The 21,150-nt window shown below is 39.1% G+C and overlaps 1 protein-coding gene across 1 annotated transcript in view; it reads right to left on the reverse strand.

The window, feature by feature from the left end:
* The window catches only part of PHLPP1 (PH domain and leucine rich repeat protein phosphatase 1), a 136,174-nt gene that overhangs the window by 24,290 nt on the left and 90,734 nt on the right, over positions 1-21,150 (reverse strand). Inside the window, 7 exon segments of the mRNA XM_036404987.2 lie at positions 1,039-1,194; positions 5,025-5,120; positions 7,007-7,067; positions 8,680-8,882; positions 10,844-11,027; positions 11,030-11,073; positions 11,601-11,747. Of these exon segments, the coding sequence (XP_036260880.1) occupies positions 1,039-1,194; positions 5,025-5,120; positions 7,007-7,067; positions 8,680-8,882; positions 10,844-11,027; positions 11,030-11,073; positions 11,601-11,747 (891 nt within the window).

The following is a 21,150-nucleotide window of genomic DNA, read 5'->3' on the forward strand; positions in this document are numbered from 1 at the left end:
AACAGTTAAAGAGTTTATTTAAAAAGCATCTCAACCATCAACCTAATTCTCCAAGTCAATTCCAGGAAATTTAAGCAGATGCTCATAACAGAACTAACAACAGCATAAAAGAAGGGGTTTTGCAATAGTCTTAATTGGGAAAGGAGCTCTGCCAGTGAGATCACCACCTCTTTTGCTTCTGCATCTCTCAAGAAAGCCAGGAGCTTTGCATTCCTTTTGTCACAGCTAGAACCATAAATAAACCCCCCCCACAGCACACAATCTCACTGTCTGTTAAATTATGCATGCATTGAGCACTCAGAAATCCCATGACTATATGTGGAAGTGAAGAAGTGCAAGGAATGCTGACACCAAGTGGGGCCAGCCCATCCACCATCCCCAGATGATGCTACCAACCTCCCATAATCACAGTCACTTGAAGGATATGTTCATATTCAGAAAAAACCCCCAAAACCTTGAAGACTCTGATACTAAAGAAATAGCACCATAAAAATACGAATCTAGAAAGCAGATCAAGTGGTGACACCAGTTAAATTAGTGACAAACAATTAAAAAGCACAGAAAAAAAATCAAAAAGTAGGGATAGGGGAATAACTGAATTATTCTGACAGCCTTATGCATAGATTTTGTTTTGTTTGACAGGTATAAATAAGTTCCAGCCTCTGACTGAAGGGGGGAAAAAAAAGCTTTCACACTTCATCAAACAAGCCTAAGAAATATGTATTTAAAGAAACTGCCACTAAACCATTTCAGTACATGTAGTAGAAAATAGCATGTGCTTAACTCTACAGCTAGATTTCAAGAAGTAGGTGTTCAGCAGGAGCTTGGTGGGAAAAAAGAAGCAACCATATAAGGAAACAAAACCAGAATAAAAAGAATGTGCTCTGTTGAGTTGGGCAGACATCTGTTCTTACCACACAAGGCTTGGCAACTTTCAAGTTAGAGGAACCTCACATTACCCTCTGAACCAGGAAGTAACAGGCCAAGCAAGGCTCAACACATACAAGTCAAAAGGAACAAATTTCTTTATAATTTTACCTGTCTGCTTTCAAAAGCAGGTTGGATGGCAGTTCCAGGAGCTGGTTGTGCTGCACGTCCAGGACCTCCACCTGCGTTCGCTCGAGCCGATCCGGGAGCCTCGCTAACATGTTGTGTCCCGCCAGCAGCTTCCGCAAGCTACTGTTGTAAAACAACCTTAAGAGAAATGAAAAACACCAAAAATGAGAAAAATTTAAGCTAAAGAGTTCCTTTGATAACTTAAATATGGTATCATGGCTCATTACAAGAAAGTGATTCAGCCAACTGATTAGCAGACATGATATTAATTACGCACAGATCCAAGAATGTCTTCCCACTCTACACCAACTTCTTCAAAAGGTTTTCAGAGACAGGGAAGGAGGTTCACAGATGATTCAGGAGTGAAAGTAGTGACAAAGGGTTATTTTATGACACTGTATAAAACATGAATTTAGAAGCACGACAGTGAAGGAGGTAATTGCTAACAAAGGCTGCAGAAATCTGCACAGGTGGGATCCCCCTAGCTAATGCAAGCACTTCAGAAGTGGGGGTGAAATCATCAGTCACCCCACAAGCTTTATAGTGCCCTACTCATCATGTGCTGACTCATAATCCAATGCAAGTCCCCACCCCCACAATTTTTCTTTTCTGTTAATACCAGACTTACATAAAGCCTCCTTTTCAGTTCTACAGCAAATGAAATTTATCTAATCGGCTTTACTTTCTTGAGTTTTTACAACCAATAGATGACCTGGAGTCCCACCCCCCTGCTCCATTTTTTGTGGGGCTAGAGAGAAGGGGAAGGGAGAAGAGGGCAACATAAAGGGAAAAAATAGCTGTTCTGATCAAATAGCATAGCTTAAATCCACAGGATAAGAAAAGGAATGAGGGCATGCACCTAAAGAAACCAAAAACAGAGCAACTCTCAATTTTGAACAGAAACCACTTTCAGTAAATTAAGAAAAAAAGATTATTCCTCATCTGCCACACGTCTTACATCTGTCTTACATGCCTGCTACTGTACTCTTTAATCTGGTGAGCCCATGCAACATGCTGACCTGCTTCAATCAAATACTCTCGAATTATTCAGCATTAAAGTAAAAATCTTCCCTCTGTCACAATGACCCAAATACACATAACAAGCCTCCCACCCCTCTTCCCTACAATGCATCAGGTCATGGGATTATTGTGCCAAAATCATCAATCAAGCACGTTGAGTATTTTCCCCTTGACAGATACCGTCACTCTCGGTATCTGCATGCCAGTGTTAACAGTTATCTCACTTGGCTGATTGTCTGAGTTATGGCCATGGATACAAGTCAACAGCCAGCCCTATCATTCCAGAAGGCTCAACACAGGGTGAAAAGACTTACCAAAGTGATAATCCTATCTATTATGTATTCCTTATTTAACTATTTTTGGTTTGCTCTATTTTTACTTGAAAACCTCTCCGTTATGGATTTGCCGTTGTATTCTATTTTTTGAGACTGGTTAATACTGTCAACACCAAATATCAGGGTAGAAAACACAACTGGTTGACAGCAAAAAAAGAAAAAAAATTCCCTTGGAGTTTTTTTTTGGGATGGTTGGGGGCAGCACCATTTAAAAATTTTTAAAAGAGCTGACTATTGTGCCAAAACCTCAGAGATTTTCTCTTTCCATAATTCAGAAGAACTTAGTAAATCTTTGGGGGATTTTGGTTGGTTGTTTGTTTGTTTTTTTTTTTTATTTGCTTTCTCTTATTTTTTAAGTCAGACAAGCACTGAAGGACCTGGGGTGGCTGAAAAGAGGTTGAAGAGCATTTAACTAAACAAGCTCCTGATGAGCCTGGGATGCCTAGTTCTCGAGCTGGGTGGGGAATCAGGATGCTGGAACTGCTCTTCCATACAGGCAGCTTTCCCACTTGCCCAATTCCCACTTGAATTTTTTTGTGAAATCAATAAATTCTAATGACAAGCACATCATTCATCATCAGCATCTTCTCAGAAAACACGGTTTGGTGTAAGCATTCTACCAACTCCTTTACTAAACAACTCTTCAAGAGAACACAATGTTGACTACAGATAGATCTTTAAAAAGAAAAACAGACACAAAGGAAAAAAAACACATACAAACATCTATTCACTGATGGCAACGAGATCAGTTTGGCAACCCCTAATTGAAGCATTTCCTTTCTCTTTGGCAGTATGATTTTTATTCATTTGTCCTGCATAGCTAAGACCGAGTACCCTTTTTTGTTATTTTTCAGTACTTTTAAAGCTAAAACAGTTGCATTACAGTCCAGAGGACATTTTCCCTCTTCCCTTAATTGAGACAATTGCTAGTACAGAAACCTCTATCTCAACTGCTTCAACTCTTTGTCTTCAAGGACTATTTTTCTGTTTCAAGAGGCAAACACACAGGATCAAGTGTAGTTTCTTTAGATCAGATGCAATATTCACCCCACCAGGAATATGTTGGTAACTCAAGGCTTGAACATTTGTGTTTAAGTGTCACAAGCAGCTCCTAGGAGAGCCCTGCTGATTCACTTCACAGGTTTCCAGAATGCTATTCTATGTAGAAGAAGAAGTACAGAGCAGAGCACCTGAACACACTCATTCAGTTTTTACTTGCATTTACTTAATACTTAAGCATGTTGAGCCATTTGCATTTGAGTCCAGACCCAAATTTCCCATAGAGTTTAAGATATGCAAAGCCTGCCTTTTAAATGGAACAGGACCCTAAAACTGAGCTGACTTATTAGGAGCTAAGCTATCTAGACATATACTACAAAGAAGAACTTTCAAAGATAAGCTGTTTCCTGGGGTTAATGATAAGATGGCAGGAGAGACAAGTGGGATGTTGACTGTACCTAATTTCAGCTAATCATTAATCTCCCAGAGATATCCGGTATGCCTTGAATGTCCTGGCTGTTATGGAGTGCAAATGAAAGAAAAATGAACTTTTGCACCCCCACCTTCTGAGGAGGCACAGCTTCATTTTTTTTTGTGTGTGTGCATGAAAAAACAGAGGGGTTAACAGGCTGCACATCAGCCTGCTAGTTTGCTTGGTAACTCTCCTCACATTCTCTTCTGCTCATATTTTTGAAATCTACTCTTTACCTATTTCTGACACTGAAATGGACAAGTTTACACCATCTTACACACCCACCTGACCCAGAAAAAAATATCATTCTTGGTTTCTGATGCTTTTCTGTGCTGTACAGCTCCTTAAGGAAGATATTTGTACTTGATGATCCTTGTGGGTCCCTTCCAACTCAGCTTATTCTGTGATTTAGTAGCTCATGATACATCATCATCTTACACAACATCTCTTTCAAAGTGTACAGAACAACCTAAAATGACAGCTCTCTTCCAGTGAAGGCAGGAATTTAGAAATGTCCAACATCACCACCTAAGCAGTATAATTCACCTGGAACAGACAGCTCTCTCTAGAACAAATAATAGCAAGACTCAGTTATTATTTAAACTCAACTCCTATTTTGCTTCCTCTTGACTTCTTTTTTATAATTTATATTTATCAATTTTAAGTTTACACTTCTGGAAAAGAGATCATCTTGGTAGTGAAGGCAATTGTTCTTCTTGCAGGAATTTACTTACTTGATGAGGCTTTCCCTTCTTTAAACCCTTTTTCACTCAAACAGGGCTGTGAACTGGAGTCTCCAAGCATCACTGAAACTAAACTGCAAGTGCTGAATTTCTAAACTGTCATGTAAAGTTATGGCTGTAAATATTTAATATTCAGTACTAAAAATGAAGTGCTTTCCTGCCTGAACAGCCACATGAACAGCTTCAAAGTTCAAAGGCATTACTTTCTCTGCATGAAAGTAAAAGAAGAAAGGCTAGGTGGAAGCTCGAGGCATGACGACACCCCACAAGGTAAAAATAAAATCAAACAAAAGATAAAACAGCCCTGACAGTCACTGGAACAAGCTAAACGCTGAGTCAGTGATTATTTTTGAATTGTTTATCCTGTTCCCCATTGTGGAACTGGTCTGCAAGACTTACCGGGCAGGCAGCTCACGTATTCGATTGTGGCCAACATCCAACACTTCCAGTTTCCTGCTGTCACACACCCACTCAGGCAGGTTTTCCAGGTGATTTCTATGAATAAAGAACACAAAGAGGTGTAACTAAATTATAATTGAGATGTAAAGGCTATTAAGAACACAGCCCCAAGAAAGATACAGATACCCGCAGGAAACAAATCTGCTACATAGCATATTGCCCTGTGAGATTCTATCATCCATCCCTCTGCAAGGGCATTACCAGTGCAATCAGGTTCTGAGTGAGGGAGCAAGAAAGCTAACAGCAGTGTTATCTCCCTACATGTGAAGTCACTAAGAAAATGGAAAAAAAAAGCTTCCAAATTACCAGGGGAGTATTAAGAGTGTCACAAGTTCAGCAAAGCTGAAATCTCTCATGGAGAAGAAAATGTCTGAGATGTTCCTCAGAAGATATTCACACCTTACACAGTTGAAATATCTCTTCAATTTCTCAAGTACACTGTAATCCACTCAACCATTCTTTTGCTATCTCACTGAATAGAGCAAATTTTTTTTGTGTGTATCTTTCAAGCCAACTGTTTTGCTTTTCTTGCATTTATCTTCACAGAAACTAACCCTTCTGGAAACTAACGTCTTGGAGGCAAGGTTTTCCAAATACTGCATGAAAACATGCAAATAGGCACTGTGGGGCACTCCTGCATCCTGCCTTAAAGACAAAAATTAGCAGCACAAGATACATGAAGGAGATTGTGTGCAAATTCATTCACATAATGACTACTTCAGTCAGAATACACAGATGCAAACTGGCCATCAAGTAATAGTCAGGCACTCCAGACCTGAAGTTCAGGAATAGGATGCTTATGAAGCATGAATATAAATCAATCATGTACTCATATCCTTTAGTTTATTCCTGCAATAGTACTCAATCAAAATATGCAATGGCAACCCAACCCCTCTTCTCAGATAGCTTCCTTTCTCATCTCAAATGGATTTCCCAAATTCCAAGAGAGCCAAAAAGCTAAGGACACCCTACCCATTTAGTTACAATGCCGTCACTGCAATGAAGCACAGAAAGGGTTTTGTGATCAAAATCATGCATTCTACACCAATTTCATTAACAAATAAATGGAGGACCCAGCTTTTCAAAGATAGCTTTTCAACAAATCCCTTATTTAGTCACACCAGTGTGTTACATTTAGGACAATGTGAGTAACTCAGCTCTGATGAAAATTCCAAGTTGATGGCCACCAGCCCAGGTAGCTCACTAATTGTTATGATCACTCTCAACAGCGTGAGCACTTTACACAGGTTTTTTTAATGAATGAGATTATCACTTTAAATGCAGATGAGTAATTTCTTAAATAAGACAGCCATTAGGCACGTGTATAAATGTTTTCCTGATTCATTCCTGGAACTGTAAAACAAACTAAACACCCCCTTTTTCCATTTCTTTCCTTATCCCTCCTCCCTCATTAAGGTGAAATTTATGTATGCATTCAAATGGCAACTGCAGACATCCCTGCAGCAGCCAGGGCTGTAGAGAACTACGAGGAGCTGCAGGAGCTGCCAAACTGATGAGTAAACTATCAAACCATCACCTACGCTGGGCTTACGCTGCAGACATATCCAGAAAGTAACTTCTCAACAAGTGTCAGATTGGTGTGCTCTTGAATCATCATGTTCTAACTCCATAAGACAGGAGATCTTTAAATCATGGAAACTCTTTAACTATAAAGAAATACAAATTTTGATTTGGGCAATAATTAAAAAAAAAAAGAGAAAATCTATAAAAAGGAAACAGGAAAGAACTAACCTTCTGAACCGCAGGAAAAAAGCATCCTCTAACTCTGAAAATTTGTCTTTTCTTATCCCAAGGTCCAATTCCTACCCCCATTCCCACTCAGCAAGATGACAGTGAATGTCATTGTTCCATAAATCTCTTTGATTTATATTTCACAGGTCCAAGAAAAAACATATTCTTACCTAGAAATATCCATATAAGCCAGGCAATTAGGAACTGGATACATATCAAGGTGAACAAGTTCTAGGGAAAAAAATATATATAACAAGAAAAGTGGTGGTAAAGATTTGCACTTAAATGACTGTTCCATAAGAACTATTTTAAGAGTTAACACACAAAGATTTCAGACCACATCAATATCCAAAAAAATTTCTGAAGATATGGACCTTTGTGAACCCCTTGTGAGTTCTGTTTCTTTATTATGTTTTAGCACATTTGCTGTGTTACATTGTACTTGCTCTGACTGACACTGCATAACTGATCAGGGATGAGAAAGTAGAGGATTTTAAAAGTTTCATGGCAAATTCTCATTTTTGTCACAAGAGCTGTAACTTCACCTCCGCCGCCCTCTGCCCAGAAGAGTCAGTCACAAAACTGCTCTACTTTTTTCTCACTGGTCACTAGAGATATAAGCATGGGAAGGGAACCTCCCCACTCTGGAACAGCAAGTTACAGAATACCAGAGTCCTTTAGGTCATGGCAAGATCCAGAGTATTTGTCAACACATTACATAAGCCTTGGCATGCCTGTGGAGTTCCCAGTTGCAGGCAGATCTTCTATAAAACAACTACAGCTAGTAATGTTATTATTGAAGCAATCAAAATATAGGTCACATCCTAAGGTTTCAGGTAGCTAGTGCTTAGTGTTAAGTTTAAAAAACCCCAAAACTCAAACAGACGTTTGAGCCTACAGAAAAATCAATTCAAGTGCAACTCTAACAAGCAGTTTCTTTTGAAAATGACATGAAAACAAGGTGGCCGAGGGTAATGAGAGGACAAGCCAGGAGGAACAGTAAGACTAAGTCAACCCATGTCAACCCATGCAACCCAAGTTGGTTACAAGACATGGGTTGACTTGGATTCTGAGCCCACACTGAACAGCACATGCTCAGATTATGTTAACTTTTCTCAGCTACAAAGATCTTGGCATGAATACTTAATGAAGGCACAGGCTTAGATATTGCTAAGATGACAGCCTTTTAAAGGCAGTTCAGACTGCTCATCAAATGCACAGTTCTCCTACTTTGCATTTTCTTTATTCACACTGAACTACTCTAAATGATAAAAATCATGGTGCAAACTGAGTATTTTAAGTAATAGCAGTTTCCAGAGACAGATCAAACAGATCCTGTTCATGAAACACAGCAGTTGTACCACTGCATATGCAGAAGGCTGCATTATTTTTATTATCAAATACAAGCAATGAAGTTACCATTATGAATTTCAGAGCTTTCTGGACAGGCTAAGCAGCTAGAGGGAGGAGCAAAAACTTATAGTTTTGGGTTGTCTCCTAAATGGCCACGTGTTCAAACTTTCTCAGTGCAGAGAAAAGCAGTAAATTCCTACTGATTTTAGTAGAGCAACACATCAATGCAACCAAAACAAGTGACAAATTCAAGAACCCTCCCTACTGACATAGAGAAGAATTTCTCAGATTTTCACAGTTCTTAGACCTCCAAATCATGGGTTTTTTAGGAAGTCACTTCCAAAGCTCAGATCTGCCAGTAGCATTACATAGCACATGTGAAACCCTTTTATCTAGGACTGTGTCAAGAACCTCCTGATTATGTGCACTACACTCCACAAGCATCTCACAGAGAACCAGGTACAATGGCAATACCACAGCTGCCACTCACCATTGCAGGAAGCATACAGAGCTTTGAGGAAATAGCCGCTGATTTTGAGGGTCACCAGCTGATTCCGCTCACAGTGCAACACTTCCACGTTGTTAAAAACTGTCGCGTCCAGCTCCCCAAGTTTGTTGTCTCGCAGATCCAGTTGGGTCACATGATGCAGAAAATCTACTTCATCAGCCTCCAATCTCCTAATTGAATTCAATCTTGCAGACAAAAAAAGGAGATGAGTTGTAGTTATAAGGCAGGCTCCTGCTGACAAACCATTGCTCACGCTACAATCAGTCAGCTGCACTGGATTAAACTAGCACGCTTTCAGGTTCAAGGTTGATTTTTAATATTTTCCCCTTTGTTATGTTACGGTTTTAATCCTTTGAAAAGCAGGATAGCTATGCTCTGTAGCTTTATCCATCATGACAAAGGAATGATGACACCAAGCTCCTTTCTAAACTACTTTGAAAAGTACTGATGAAAAGCTCTGCAAGAAGCTAAGCATTACTGTTACTGTGTCTATAAAAATAAAAGATGATCTGGCTGTTATTTGTGCCCAATAGTTTGGAAAAGAACACAACTTCTACAGTTCTTGCTGGCCTATCATCTGCTGGAAAAATCCAGCACATACAAGTAACCAGCATGTATTGGAGACCCTTGCCTTACTGAAAGGCCAAATTGAGATTTATGAATTCCCATGTATTTGCTTCTTGTCTCTCCATGCTTCACAGCAAGCAAATTCAGAGACCTGAAAACGGCTGTTGAAAGAAAATGAAGCAAAAATCCAAGACAACTTGGTCTGACTGATAAAGAGGACAGGTTTTACACATCTTCACTGCAGTGCATTGATACTGTTAGTACTCAGCAACTTCCCCAGAAGTTATAACTGAATGAGATTATCTATAGCCCCATAAAGTTTAAGACAGCAGAGCACTCCAAAGAGATCAGTTTCAAATCCTCAGCTCTGACCAGAACACTAAAATCAGTACAGTAACTTCGGCTGGCACACTAAGCCAGCTGAGCCCTCTCTACAGCAGATGACAAATACTTGTAGTTCTCCTGTTGCTCCTGCTTTCCAAGCATTGACCTCTGTGTAACAGTAGCTATATCTTCCAGTTAAAAGAATAAGGGTAATTAATATGTCCCCTCCAACACCACCTTACCTTTTATATTTTCAATTTGCAAGTAGGGCCTCTTTGTGATTTCACTGAAGCAAAGCACCTCATTGTACAGCAAGTAAAATATTTACTATTTCAGTTAGTGCCACAGAGTACCACTGTTCACTGCTAGGTACAGAAAGGATGCATCAGACATCAGAGGGCTGGAACTGCACCACTGGAACTCATGGCCAGGTCAGCCACAAAATCCCTTCTCTGAGGCAAATTTATTTGCTTTTAACATATGTAAAACACAGACATATTTTAATCCTACCAGAAGCACTTCAGAATTCACCTACCTATTTTAGCTAAACTTATGTTGGCCCTTCCTAGACTGCAAAGTCTTGACAGCTACATGGCAGTACAGTAAAATAAGTTTTATCTTACATTAGCTTAACTACATGGCTCCAAAATTCACAGTTATATGAACCTCATGGTCCAGGCTCTGAATTGAGCCTTGACCAGCCGATTGCAGAATTTGTCTTCCCGAAAGACCGTAACAATAGAGAACCACCTCATACCAGAGCCATTTGTAATAAGATCTCTTTGGACTCCTCTGAGGGTATCAATAAAATACCATTACTCATGGTGGACAAGGCCTTTTAACACATCAAGAAATATTAAAATATCTGGTTTTGCTCTTTCACTTTCAATGCCCTTTTCTTCACATCACAAATCTGTAACACTTCAGATAGAAACTTTTTGGGCCAGAGACTGTCATGTCTATTGCATTAACACTGCAGCAACCGTCCCAAGCTCTGTTTTGTTTGATCCTTTGGTGCAAACATTCATTTCCCCTAAAACTCATTTCATATTGATCCCCCTAAATGCTCCAACTTCCTCCAAGAAGAGTGCTAAGTCACGGCAAGTGCTGGGAGTTACATAACACCACCGGAAACATGGTTCACTGGACAAACACAAGAAATTTATACCCAGAGGCAATTCTGACAGCCAAGGAGAAGCCACTTCAACACAAATAATTTAGGCTCACTAATTCTTCCCCTTTTCTGAATACCTACCTTAGATCCACGTGCTTAATATGAGGCATCCTTTTTAACACCTGTAGGTTCAGGGTATCCATGCAGTTTCCTGACATACAGAGCTTATCCATGGCAGTCAGCTTCTCCAGCACTCCAGGAATGTCAGTGAACTCATTGAAGGACAAACTCACATAGCTGAGTTGATGAATACGTTCCAATTCATCGGAAGGGACTGGAGAAAGTTGCCATCCAGCAAAAATGTCTGCAAGCTATTAGAAGAGGGGAAGGGAGAGTGAAGAAAATGAGTGACCTGTTAAATCCCATTTCCTTCCTATAAACACACAAATCTGCTGCATTTACAGTGACATACCATATACAAAAGGGCAGTAGAAAGAAACATGCTAATGAATAATGCTGTAACATCTGCTACAGAAGATATTCACCAAATAATTAAAAGCTTTGGTAACTAAGAAGTGTAGGCTAGTAGCCAGTTCTATCTCCAGAACTACAACTTGTATGACAGCTGAAGAACATAAGCAAGAAGGGTTAAAAGATTTTGTTCACTGTGAAGGTGACCCTTGTGTCAAATGCTGGAGACTGGAAGAGCTCTGAGGCACAAAGCGTGCTTTCCCTCCATCCACAATTGCTTCCATATGGATCTACAAGCCAGTTTGCTCTGACAGAATCCTGTAAGTTTAAACTGTTTCTCATAGCACGAGTATGCAGAGTCATGAAACTGCTTGCTGCCTTTGTAGTTGTCAGGCTGTGTATGTGAAAGTTATAAGAAAGTACTTGCTTGTGCATTTCTCCTACAGCTGCTGGAATGCTTCTGAGGGCATTGCAGGACACGTTGAGTTCAGTCAGGGTTGGGATACTGCAGACTGCCAGTGGGAAGTCTCCTAAATTATTATTTGAAAGGTTAAGGCTCTTCAATTTGGTGAATCTAAAAAGAGATAAGAAAAAATAAAGGAAACAAATCAGTAATCGACACTAAGTTGCCTCACAATGATTAATATAAGGCAAGTTTGATTATGTACATACAAATCACGTGCATTTTTAGTTTATATGCTCAGAGCAACCAGGGAAATGACCAGACACTCCAATTCAACACCACTTGTAAGAGTTCACTCATGTTAAGCTGACAAAGAGGAACAGACCCTCCTAAACAACACATTAAATGCATTTTCCAATGAGTGTAACGAAGAAAAAATCCCTTGCCATCCTTATCTATTTCACTTCTGTGACATCCTGTACTAAAACTACCCTTGTGGTAGTTTTACTACCAAAGGTGCAGGAAATTCTCAGATTATTTGAACACTAATTTTTTGTGGTGCTACTGACCTGTGTGCTCAGGACCATTTATGTTTGCCTTCCAAACAAAAATTCTCATTAGAATAGACTGTTTGGAATACAAGTGGGAAACGTTCTGAATTAAAACAGAATTTAGCATGGCTTCTGTACTGACAGAGGCAAAATTTTGCCCTTGACATGTCACAGAACTCTTAAAGCCCCTTGGTTTATGACATCAGTCAGAAAGAAAGCAACTTGCATGAGTTTGCCTTACTAAAAATGACCAAAACCATTTAAAGGAAAAACCCAAGAAGGGGACAATCCAATTAGCCAGCCTGCATGTTCAGCAAGATTATTATGGTTGCCTGACAACCACTGGGAGGTGTGCCTAAAGCCAAGTAAAAGGATGAATGAAAAGATCTGTGTCAGATTCCAATAGATGGGAGGAAGTTTCTTTTCTGGCACAGCTTATACCAGGACATTTTATCTGGACTTAATTTTCCCTTCATTAAGGATCAAGTAGTTTTATTTGTGTGAGCAGGCTTTTATATAACTTTGCAATGGAAGCAAAACTGCACCCATGAGTGCTGCTATTCCACATAAAAGTAATCTCCAGCAGCATGTGCCAGTGTATCCATAGCCTCTGAATCAGCCCATTCCTACCTCAGAGAACTCTGTTCTCCTCCAACCAGGAAACATGGAGAGCAAATGCATCAAGCATTAAAAGGTTAAAGAGTTTTAATAATAAGACTGAAAAATCCCTAGCAGCTACTGCAATCAACTAGCACACACAGCATTGCCTAAATCAAACTCATGTCACTGACTAAAATTCAGCTGAAAATGTAAGCAGTGCCTTGGTATGGTACTTCAGTGAGGGCTGCTGAGCCCCAAAAGCAGGCTGTAAGCACATATAGCATTTACACAGGCTTGCAGCAAACAAGGGAATGCTGTACTCTCTAGTGGTATTTTGGTGCAATGATGGCAGGAGAAAAACATAGAAAAAACATTGCCAGAGTTATCACAAATTTTGAATACCCTGTGACATGCTGGAGGCAGAAGAAGTTTGGAACAAAGTTAGATGGAGACTAAAGGAAATCTTGCAATCAAGTTAGTGCTGCAGGGGAAAAAATGCTACTGTGCAGAAACAATGACTAGTCTATCTCTAAAGGAAGAACTGTAAATTAAAAAGGAGGCAAAGGTAAGTTAGTAAGAGCTGCTAGCCAGAAAAATAAATATGCGCATTTTAAACACTATACCTTCATACTCCTCTATTTTGAGAGAAAGGACTTAAAAATCTTGAACCTAGAACTGAGACACACAATCCTGCATTTATCTTGAAGATAACTGTAGATTTAGGGCACAGGTATGCTGCCTTGAAATTTGGGGTGTTTCTGTGGTGGAACAGCTGTCCCACATCATCCTCATAGTTAGCTGCAAATACAAACAAGAGTGCTCCAAGCACTGGACTCTGAGCCTTTAGAATATTTTCTCCCATTTAGGCAAGTACAAAAAAAGTAAATACATAAAGATTAAGTCAAAATAACTCAGCTGCTGGAGAAACATCAAAATGTAACTTTTCCAATTTTCAAGCCAACCATGAAAAAAGAATTAACTAATTTAACAACAACAGCAAGGCTACAGACTTTACCTGTGCCACTCTGTAGCCTCAAAAGGATAAGTCTCAGGGCTTTTGTCCACTAAAGAATCCACTAGAAGATCCCAAACACAATCTTGAGATAAAATTACAGAAGATCAAACTAAGAGAGCAAAGAGGACTGGGGCAGCAGGTGGTAAAGGAAGCTAAGAAATACAATAACTCTGGTGTCATGTTCAGCTTCAAGGCTTTCTGCATACATTTTTGTGCATAACTGCCGTAGGTCAAAAAGGAGGAGAGGAAAAAAGTTCCCCCTACCCAGCATATCTGGATTACATCTCTACTACTCTAATCTATGCTGTACTGTGTGCTTATTAAAGGTCTTTGGTGAATAATCTAACTACTCAGGACACAAACTGAACTGGTTAACAGGTCTATGTAGTGCATCCATGAGAATGAATAGTACATCCAGTATTGGATACACTCATACAAAATACACAAAATGTATATCAAAAAATACACAACTGAAAGTTCATTGTAGAATCACATTTACAGAAACACTGAAAGATGGATACCATAGTCTTAGTTACAGTTAAGACACTAATTTAAGACATCTGGCCGGAAAGAGGTATTTTGTTGCCCCATTGCAAGCATGTTCATTTAGAAAATGCTAAAGTAATATTTCTTCCCATGGAGCATTGTCAAGTGCAAAACATTACTCAGCCAAACTAGCAGGCATTTGCTCAAAATTAAGATCTAAGTCTACCTCTCATCTTTGGCAACTCCACACTATGCACATCACAAACATCACTTGTGTTATGGAGCACTGCCACACTGCACATTTAAAATGCTGCATTGTTTATAGTGCTTCTTATATCTAGGCAGATTTACAGTCAGTCACACCAGTATCACTTGTATATCACATCAATATAAATAAGGTAGGAGGGAAGTATTTTAAAGACTCAAGATTTCTGTTGCAGCTGAGTTTGCAAACTATCATGCTTCCAACGGATTTTACAGAGCAACATCTTCGCTGTTTTCTCACACCCAAATCTTTACTCTTATCAGAAGCAGGCACACACATCAATGCTGCCCACATGGCATTGCTAGAAAGAAAAAAAGGCACAACATTGCTCATTTGAGGCACAACAGTGTAATAAGCTCACATCACGTCCATACATATGCTTTTTGTCCTTCTTCAATGGTTCCAGACTTTGTTATCTCTTAGTAAAAGTCAACCTGAATGAAGAGCAGCATCTCTCAATACACTATGCTCAGTTAGCTTACTAAGCTTTCTATTGTAATGGCCAATACATAAACACTCACTTTGCTGAACAAAAATAGCCCTACTTTAAGCTAGAGCAAAATGTTGACATGTCAACCCTTGGAATTAAACATGCAATACGACTGAACACTAATTGCCCTAATTGAGTCCAAAACTGCCCACTTATTTAATCCTGAAGCTGCCACTTCAGGAAGGACTTTAGTTTGACATATGAAAAATAAGGAGAGGGAGCACAGCAGAGCAATGAACTGACGTGCTAATTTCAAATTTAGCTCTACCTGGTGGTGTGAACAGCAGAGGAATTTTCATTACACAGTACAGCATTTGTGTTCCACTATGTTTGGGGCAAGGGGAATAGTGTATTCCAACTGGTGGTCATACACCATCATTGAAATTCAGCCATAACAGGGTCATCTGACAATACTGGTCTTGCCCTACTCTTACCAAAAACAATTAAAAAGCAGTATTTTGCTACACCTGCAAGGGAAGGCATGGCTTGATAAAGAACTCAATCTAAGGAAAGCAAACACTTTCCCAAACCTACCTCCAGAACCTGGGCTCTCATGACTGTGCTGTGGTTACAGCTCAATATTATTGTCAAGCATCAACATAAGTGTCCGTCATTCTCAGCACCATTTCTGAGCAGAACAATGGTGTTTGCCTTGCAGTGCTGTGACAAGTTTTAGAATCAAACTAAAACTCGCCACCTTCTTAAACACCTGCTACTGTGGCCACTTACTTAACCACAAAGTGAATTTCCCAAAAATTTTGCCATGGCAATTTCCTCCTTGGAAATAAACGGTGCAAATTACTCTCTTTCTGCAGTTGTGTTGGATTACCCTCCATGGCCTTACTGTCTAAGGGAGTTGCCAGCCTAGTGCCAGAAATACTGTCATAGCATTCCCTTTCCAGAAAGGTGTCATTGCAGAAGTCCTAAATTAGTAATATAATTCAAATGATGTTAAGATGAGTTGGTATAGTTAAGTCAAATTCAGACTACCTCCAAACTTAACAACAATAAAGCTTTTATTACATTACATGGTTGGTAAGAGTACCATAAAGACAAGTAAATCAAGTGTATGGTTTTGTTAGTGGAAATAACTTGAACCTACACTACTACACAGTGCAGTTCTCAGTTTCTGCACATACCTGCCACATACTGCTTCGTACGGGGAGAAAGACTGACCTCAGAAGAAGGACAAAATTCTTAGGAAAAAGTAGTAAAAATATATTCACTTCCTCTCTACTGGAAATTTATAATGGAAATACAAAAGGGGTGGACTTCCAAGCTGAAACCCATTTAACTACATAAAAAGAAACCCCTTGCTTTGGAAGCCATATCCAAAAAACCTAGACAAGTAAATTGGAGACTGATACACAATAATTGAATTCCATAGATATGTTCACTTGTTGAAACATTACTTGGAAGAGAGACTGCTGTACTTAGCCTTACAGTTCAGTAAGTGAATCCAATTAATCCAAATGCAATTTCTACTTTTAGACTACACTATTTTAAAAGCATGTATCTTTTGCTGCCATTTATTTTTCTCATACCACTATTAAGTTCACTGTTCCAATATAAAAAATAAAATTAAAAAAAATTCCATGTGTTTCAGGCATTAAACCAATTTTGCAATTGTCCCCACTTAGTTATTTGCAGAGACTTAACTTTATGATTTAATTTTTCTTTAATTAAATGTCACTGATTTTTGCTGGGTGTTCACGAGGGCACTTTCTTGAGACCACAAAGGTACACAGGATTTAAGGAGAACACAGTCATGAAGGTTTGGAAGGAGGCACTAACAAAAGCAAACTCTTTGTTCAATGTCTTTACAACTTGGATAAAACAAAAGCAGTGAAGTTACATAAACAACAAACTACAAGTGTCATTTTTACCATAACAAATATTAAAAAAAAAATTCCAAAGCTATAGAGGTGAGAAAATAAATGTAGCATTAAAATACAGCAAGCACTGGATGGGGTTTGTACTAGTAGACCTCCAGTTGTCAATACCATGCCAACCTTTCCTCTTACCCTGCTGCTTAGATAGCTGCACTTCAGTGTTTGACTTTAAGTGAAAGAGAGGAAACTATATAAAAGTAAGGTTTCCTCCTGTCCGAGACCAACAGAGTTATGAGAAGAAGCTCCCCACATCTTCACACACCATGGAACAAGCAAAGTTAGCAGGATCCGCATACTAGGATTCATTTGAATATCAAAAAAACCCAAAAAAATCCCACCCAAAACCAAAACCACTAACCCCTCCCCCAAAAAAAACCCCCAAAAAACCCACAAAAAAACCCCCAAACCCCATAAACAACAACAAGAAAACAAAGGGAAAAGATAAAAAAACACCACAAAACCCAAAGATATACCCCCCAAAATAAAAGGGGGAGAAAAAAGGAGACAGCTCAAATCTTTTCCAGTGCATCTACTGGCAGTGCCCCTGTGGGGCCTGACAAGGGGGTAGATGTATAATTGACATTCATTAAACCATCCAACTTTCTCCAGTAACCTCAGTTTCATACACTGATAGCAATAGTCACAAGGAGTACCTCAAGGCACTTGGAGGCCAACCAAGTGGCAGGCTGGAGACCTTCCTCCCTGCTCCTCTAGGTACAAGCTAAGATCAAGCTGCATCTCACACTGACTTCCAGCAACCTTGCCTACTGGGTTCATACCAGTTAGGTTGGCAATACTGGCTCCCCCTTGCTTCCAAGTGTTCTCTGAACAAAGATTACATTTTTATTTACCTTCTTATTGCACAATGAATTTGTAAGGACGGTTTAGTTTGAGGTTGCCTGAAATCCTGGGTTTTCAGATAAAAACTGGAAGTTGCAAGGGATTTCAGAAACACTTGCATCAGCAATCCAGAGTGCTCTAGCCTTCTCATAACCTAGAGATGCATCTCCAAATTTCTGCCACTAGCCCCAAAGAGTTTGACCCGAGATGCCACAGAAGGCAGTGCATTTCTATAAGGGGTCTGGGAGAAAAACTATACCAAATCATCTTAAGATAAAAATCTATATAATCACTGTTAACAATTAACAACCACAATCAGAATAATAATTCATTCTTTAGATAAAACTTGCAAGCATAATTTTATTTATTTTTAAAACAACTTTTGTGTGTTATTTATTTTTAAAACAACTTGTAGTGTCTTACTACACCTCCCTTTTCTTTTTCTTGTTTTTCTTTTAAATCTGCAACAGTCTTATCTTAAAAATCCATATACTGATAACTTACTTTTCAATATTAGCAAGAAAATAATATTCTTGATGCCAACCACTTTTTCCAACAACACCAACTGAAACAATTACTTATAAAGATGAAGTGTTCTCAGTCCAGTGAAGCAGAGCAACAGTAAATAAAGACTATGGTCTATTCTTGTGCCTCGTCTCAGAGCAACAGTACTCTGCAAAATTAGCAAGCCTGTACTCTTCTTAGCATTTCAACCAGGGAATCTCCTCTCTTCTCCAAAAGAGAAACATCCTTTCCTGTGGTTTTAGAAAAGATTCTGTGAGGGAGAACAAGTAGCATCATTTGCTACTTTTTTCAGTACAGATGAATTTTCAGATGGCTTACTTGTACATATAGCATGAAATATGTATTCCCTGATAAGTAGGAAAAACAATAGAGATTGCTGTATTCACCTTTCAATATTTAGAGTGTTCACTTATGGAAGTTCACAGCTGCAGAGCATCTACAGCAACAAAAGGGAGTTGAGTGGACAGTAAAGCAAGTAGAAGTGCAGCTACTGGGAAAACGTACATCTACATCACTTTACACCTTCAGATGCCAGGTACTAATCAGGACTAAACATTTTATTCATAAATGCAACAAATTATATTATTTTAACAACTGAAAGAAGCAACTGCGTAGACAAAAATAGGAATTCCTTTTTTCCTAATACATTCCTGACTGTACCTGCCATGACAGTGCACTAGTCAGCACATCATTACTATGACCCAGCTGCTTGCAAGTCAATTCAGTGGGTGGTGAAAAGTTGGTATTTTATTGTGTCTTTGACAATTTCAGAACACTTGTTCTGAAATCCAGCATTCATTAAATTACCACCCAAAGTGATTTATTAAGAGGAACTGCAGAACCAAGAACTGCTTATAGCAAGACTGATTTTCTTAGACTGTCTTGCTAACCAGGTTTTACTTTAAAATTGTACTGGGAAGGGTAGGTATGTAAATGCCAATGTGTTTTGTTCAAAACATCCAAGCACATGGCTATTTTGGAGCCTTAAATACTTGTAGGCTTGATTCAGTGGTGCTGTGCCTCATGTGCGGCTCCCATTTAGCAATTGAGAATTTTGTAGAAAAGCCAACAGTACCAAATCAGAACAGCAGAGATTTTGAACTTGCTTTCCTGTGATTTGAAAGAACACAGTGAACAAAAAAAGACTTTTGGTTTATTCAGTGAAGTTTTACCTTGTGCAACCCCTATAAATCTGAAAATGGTTTTATGGAATTGGTTTAAAAAGAAAAAATAGATCAATCAGATGTGTGTTCACAGGAACAATGAGCTTCACTTTACACATGTTTTGATACTGGGTTTCACTAATGATTTCAAAATGTGTGGTGCTCTCCTCTTTCTAGATATTTGTGTGTTTACTCACTAGAGAAAAGCAGACTTACTAGCAGTCAAGCTGGCTCAAAGCTTTTGGGGAACGTAAGTACAACTCGAGTTTTCCCACCCAAAGGAGAAGTCAGTTCTGTGTTTCTTAGGGCAGGAAGGAGAATGGCTTGGGAACACACTCCAGGGTCAGGCTCATGCTTTTGCTGCAGTATGGAGGCAGAAGGCAAACAGTGGAGCATCACTTTTCCGAACCCTCAGTGGGAACTACCGCTACTTCACAGAGCCCTTCCCACTGGCACAGCAATGGAAACAGTGGAAACAGCTTCTTCCAGCTACTCACTGTCTGGGTGATCCCACCTGTCCTGGGTAAAGGTAGGACTGGAGGACATCAAGCAGCCAAAGGGAAACATCAAGGGCAGGAGTTTCTGATGCACCAACTCAGATACACCAAAACAGTGCTGTGTAACCTAATTTTTTTTTCTCCAGAAGTTCCTAGATCTGCCTTGTGTCTTTTTGCCAAGCTCAAAGCAATGGAAGCACAGCAGAATATTACTCGCCTACAGAATAGGGCCAGCTCACATAAGAATGAGAGACAATCAGTTTTATATCACCTCAGGTAGATGCCACTTCTCCAGATTCTCCTCATCTCAGAATCTCAGAAAACAGGAGTATATATTGTCATCTGAACTCTTTCACTCTTTTATGTTCAGCCTCATGTTAGTAAGAAAAAATTAATGGTTTGTTAACTATCAGCAGGACTGCAATACCAAGAGAACATTAAACAGAGAATGAACATTGCCTATCACATTAATTATCAATGCTTTCTAACCCCAAACAGAATTAGTTGCAGGTACACAGACAAATCCAAACCTATTGCAAACAGAAATTCGCTGTAGGTACATATACAAAGCATAATCAAGTATCTCCTTTATACTTTCTGATACTTAAAAAGGAAGAAAATATAAGAAGCCATTAAAAAAAGAGACACTGGTTATTTGTCCATGTTCATCACTAGCTTATGCTAAAATCCCACTTGCTATCTGGACACCTATGCTGACATTCACAGTCCAGTCAGAATTTCTCTCCAGACTGTGCTCATAAGGTCTTGGAATAGCTGCCTGCTTTGTTTGTGAAGCAGACTTGCTGGGTTCATTCATCTTTCATTATGCCAGATTTTTTGGTTTTCCAAAATGAATTTGGAATGATATAAAAATACAACAGCCCACATAATCCATCTTGTACTTTTCAGTTGTTTTTCAAAGAGGAAGGGATTTAGAAATGTGGTTTAAAACATTTTGTTTGAACAGGACCATCCACAAATACAATCCTGAGGTACTTTGCAATTCACTTACCACTGAAATTAAAATCACAACTTTATATTCAGTATGGGAACATTCATCTTTGTGAACACAGAAAGGCTGCTGATTCCACAGAACACATATATTAAATCATTCAGAGCACCAATCATGCTGCTGTCTACCCATTTGTTACACTCTTGGATGAGCTGCAGTGGAAAGAACTGGAAGGTCACAGATACTAAGAAAGAAAAATAGGATTGAGCAGAGTAGAAGGAAGACAGGAACCAGACTG

The sequence above is a fragment of the Molothrus ater genome, chromosome 1, assembly GCF_012460135.2.
Source record: "Molothrus ater isolate BHLD 08-10-18 breed brown headed cowbird chromosome 1, BPBGC_Mater_1.1, whole genome shotgun sequence".
NCBI classification, from domain to species: domain Eukaryota; kingdom Metazoa; phylum Chordata; class Aves; order Passeriformes; family Icteridae; genus Molothrus; species Molothrus ater.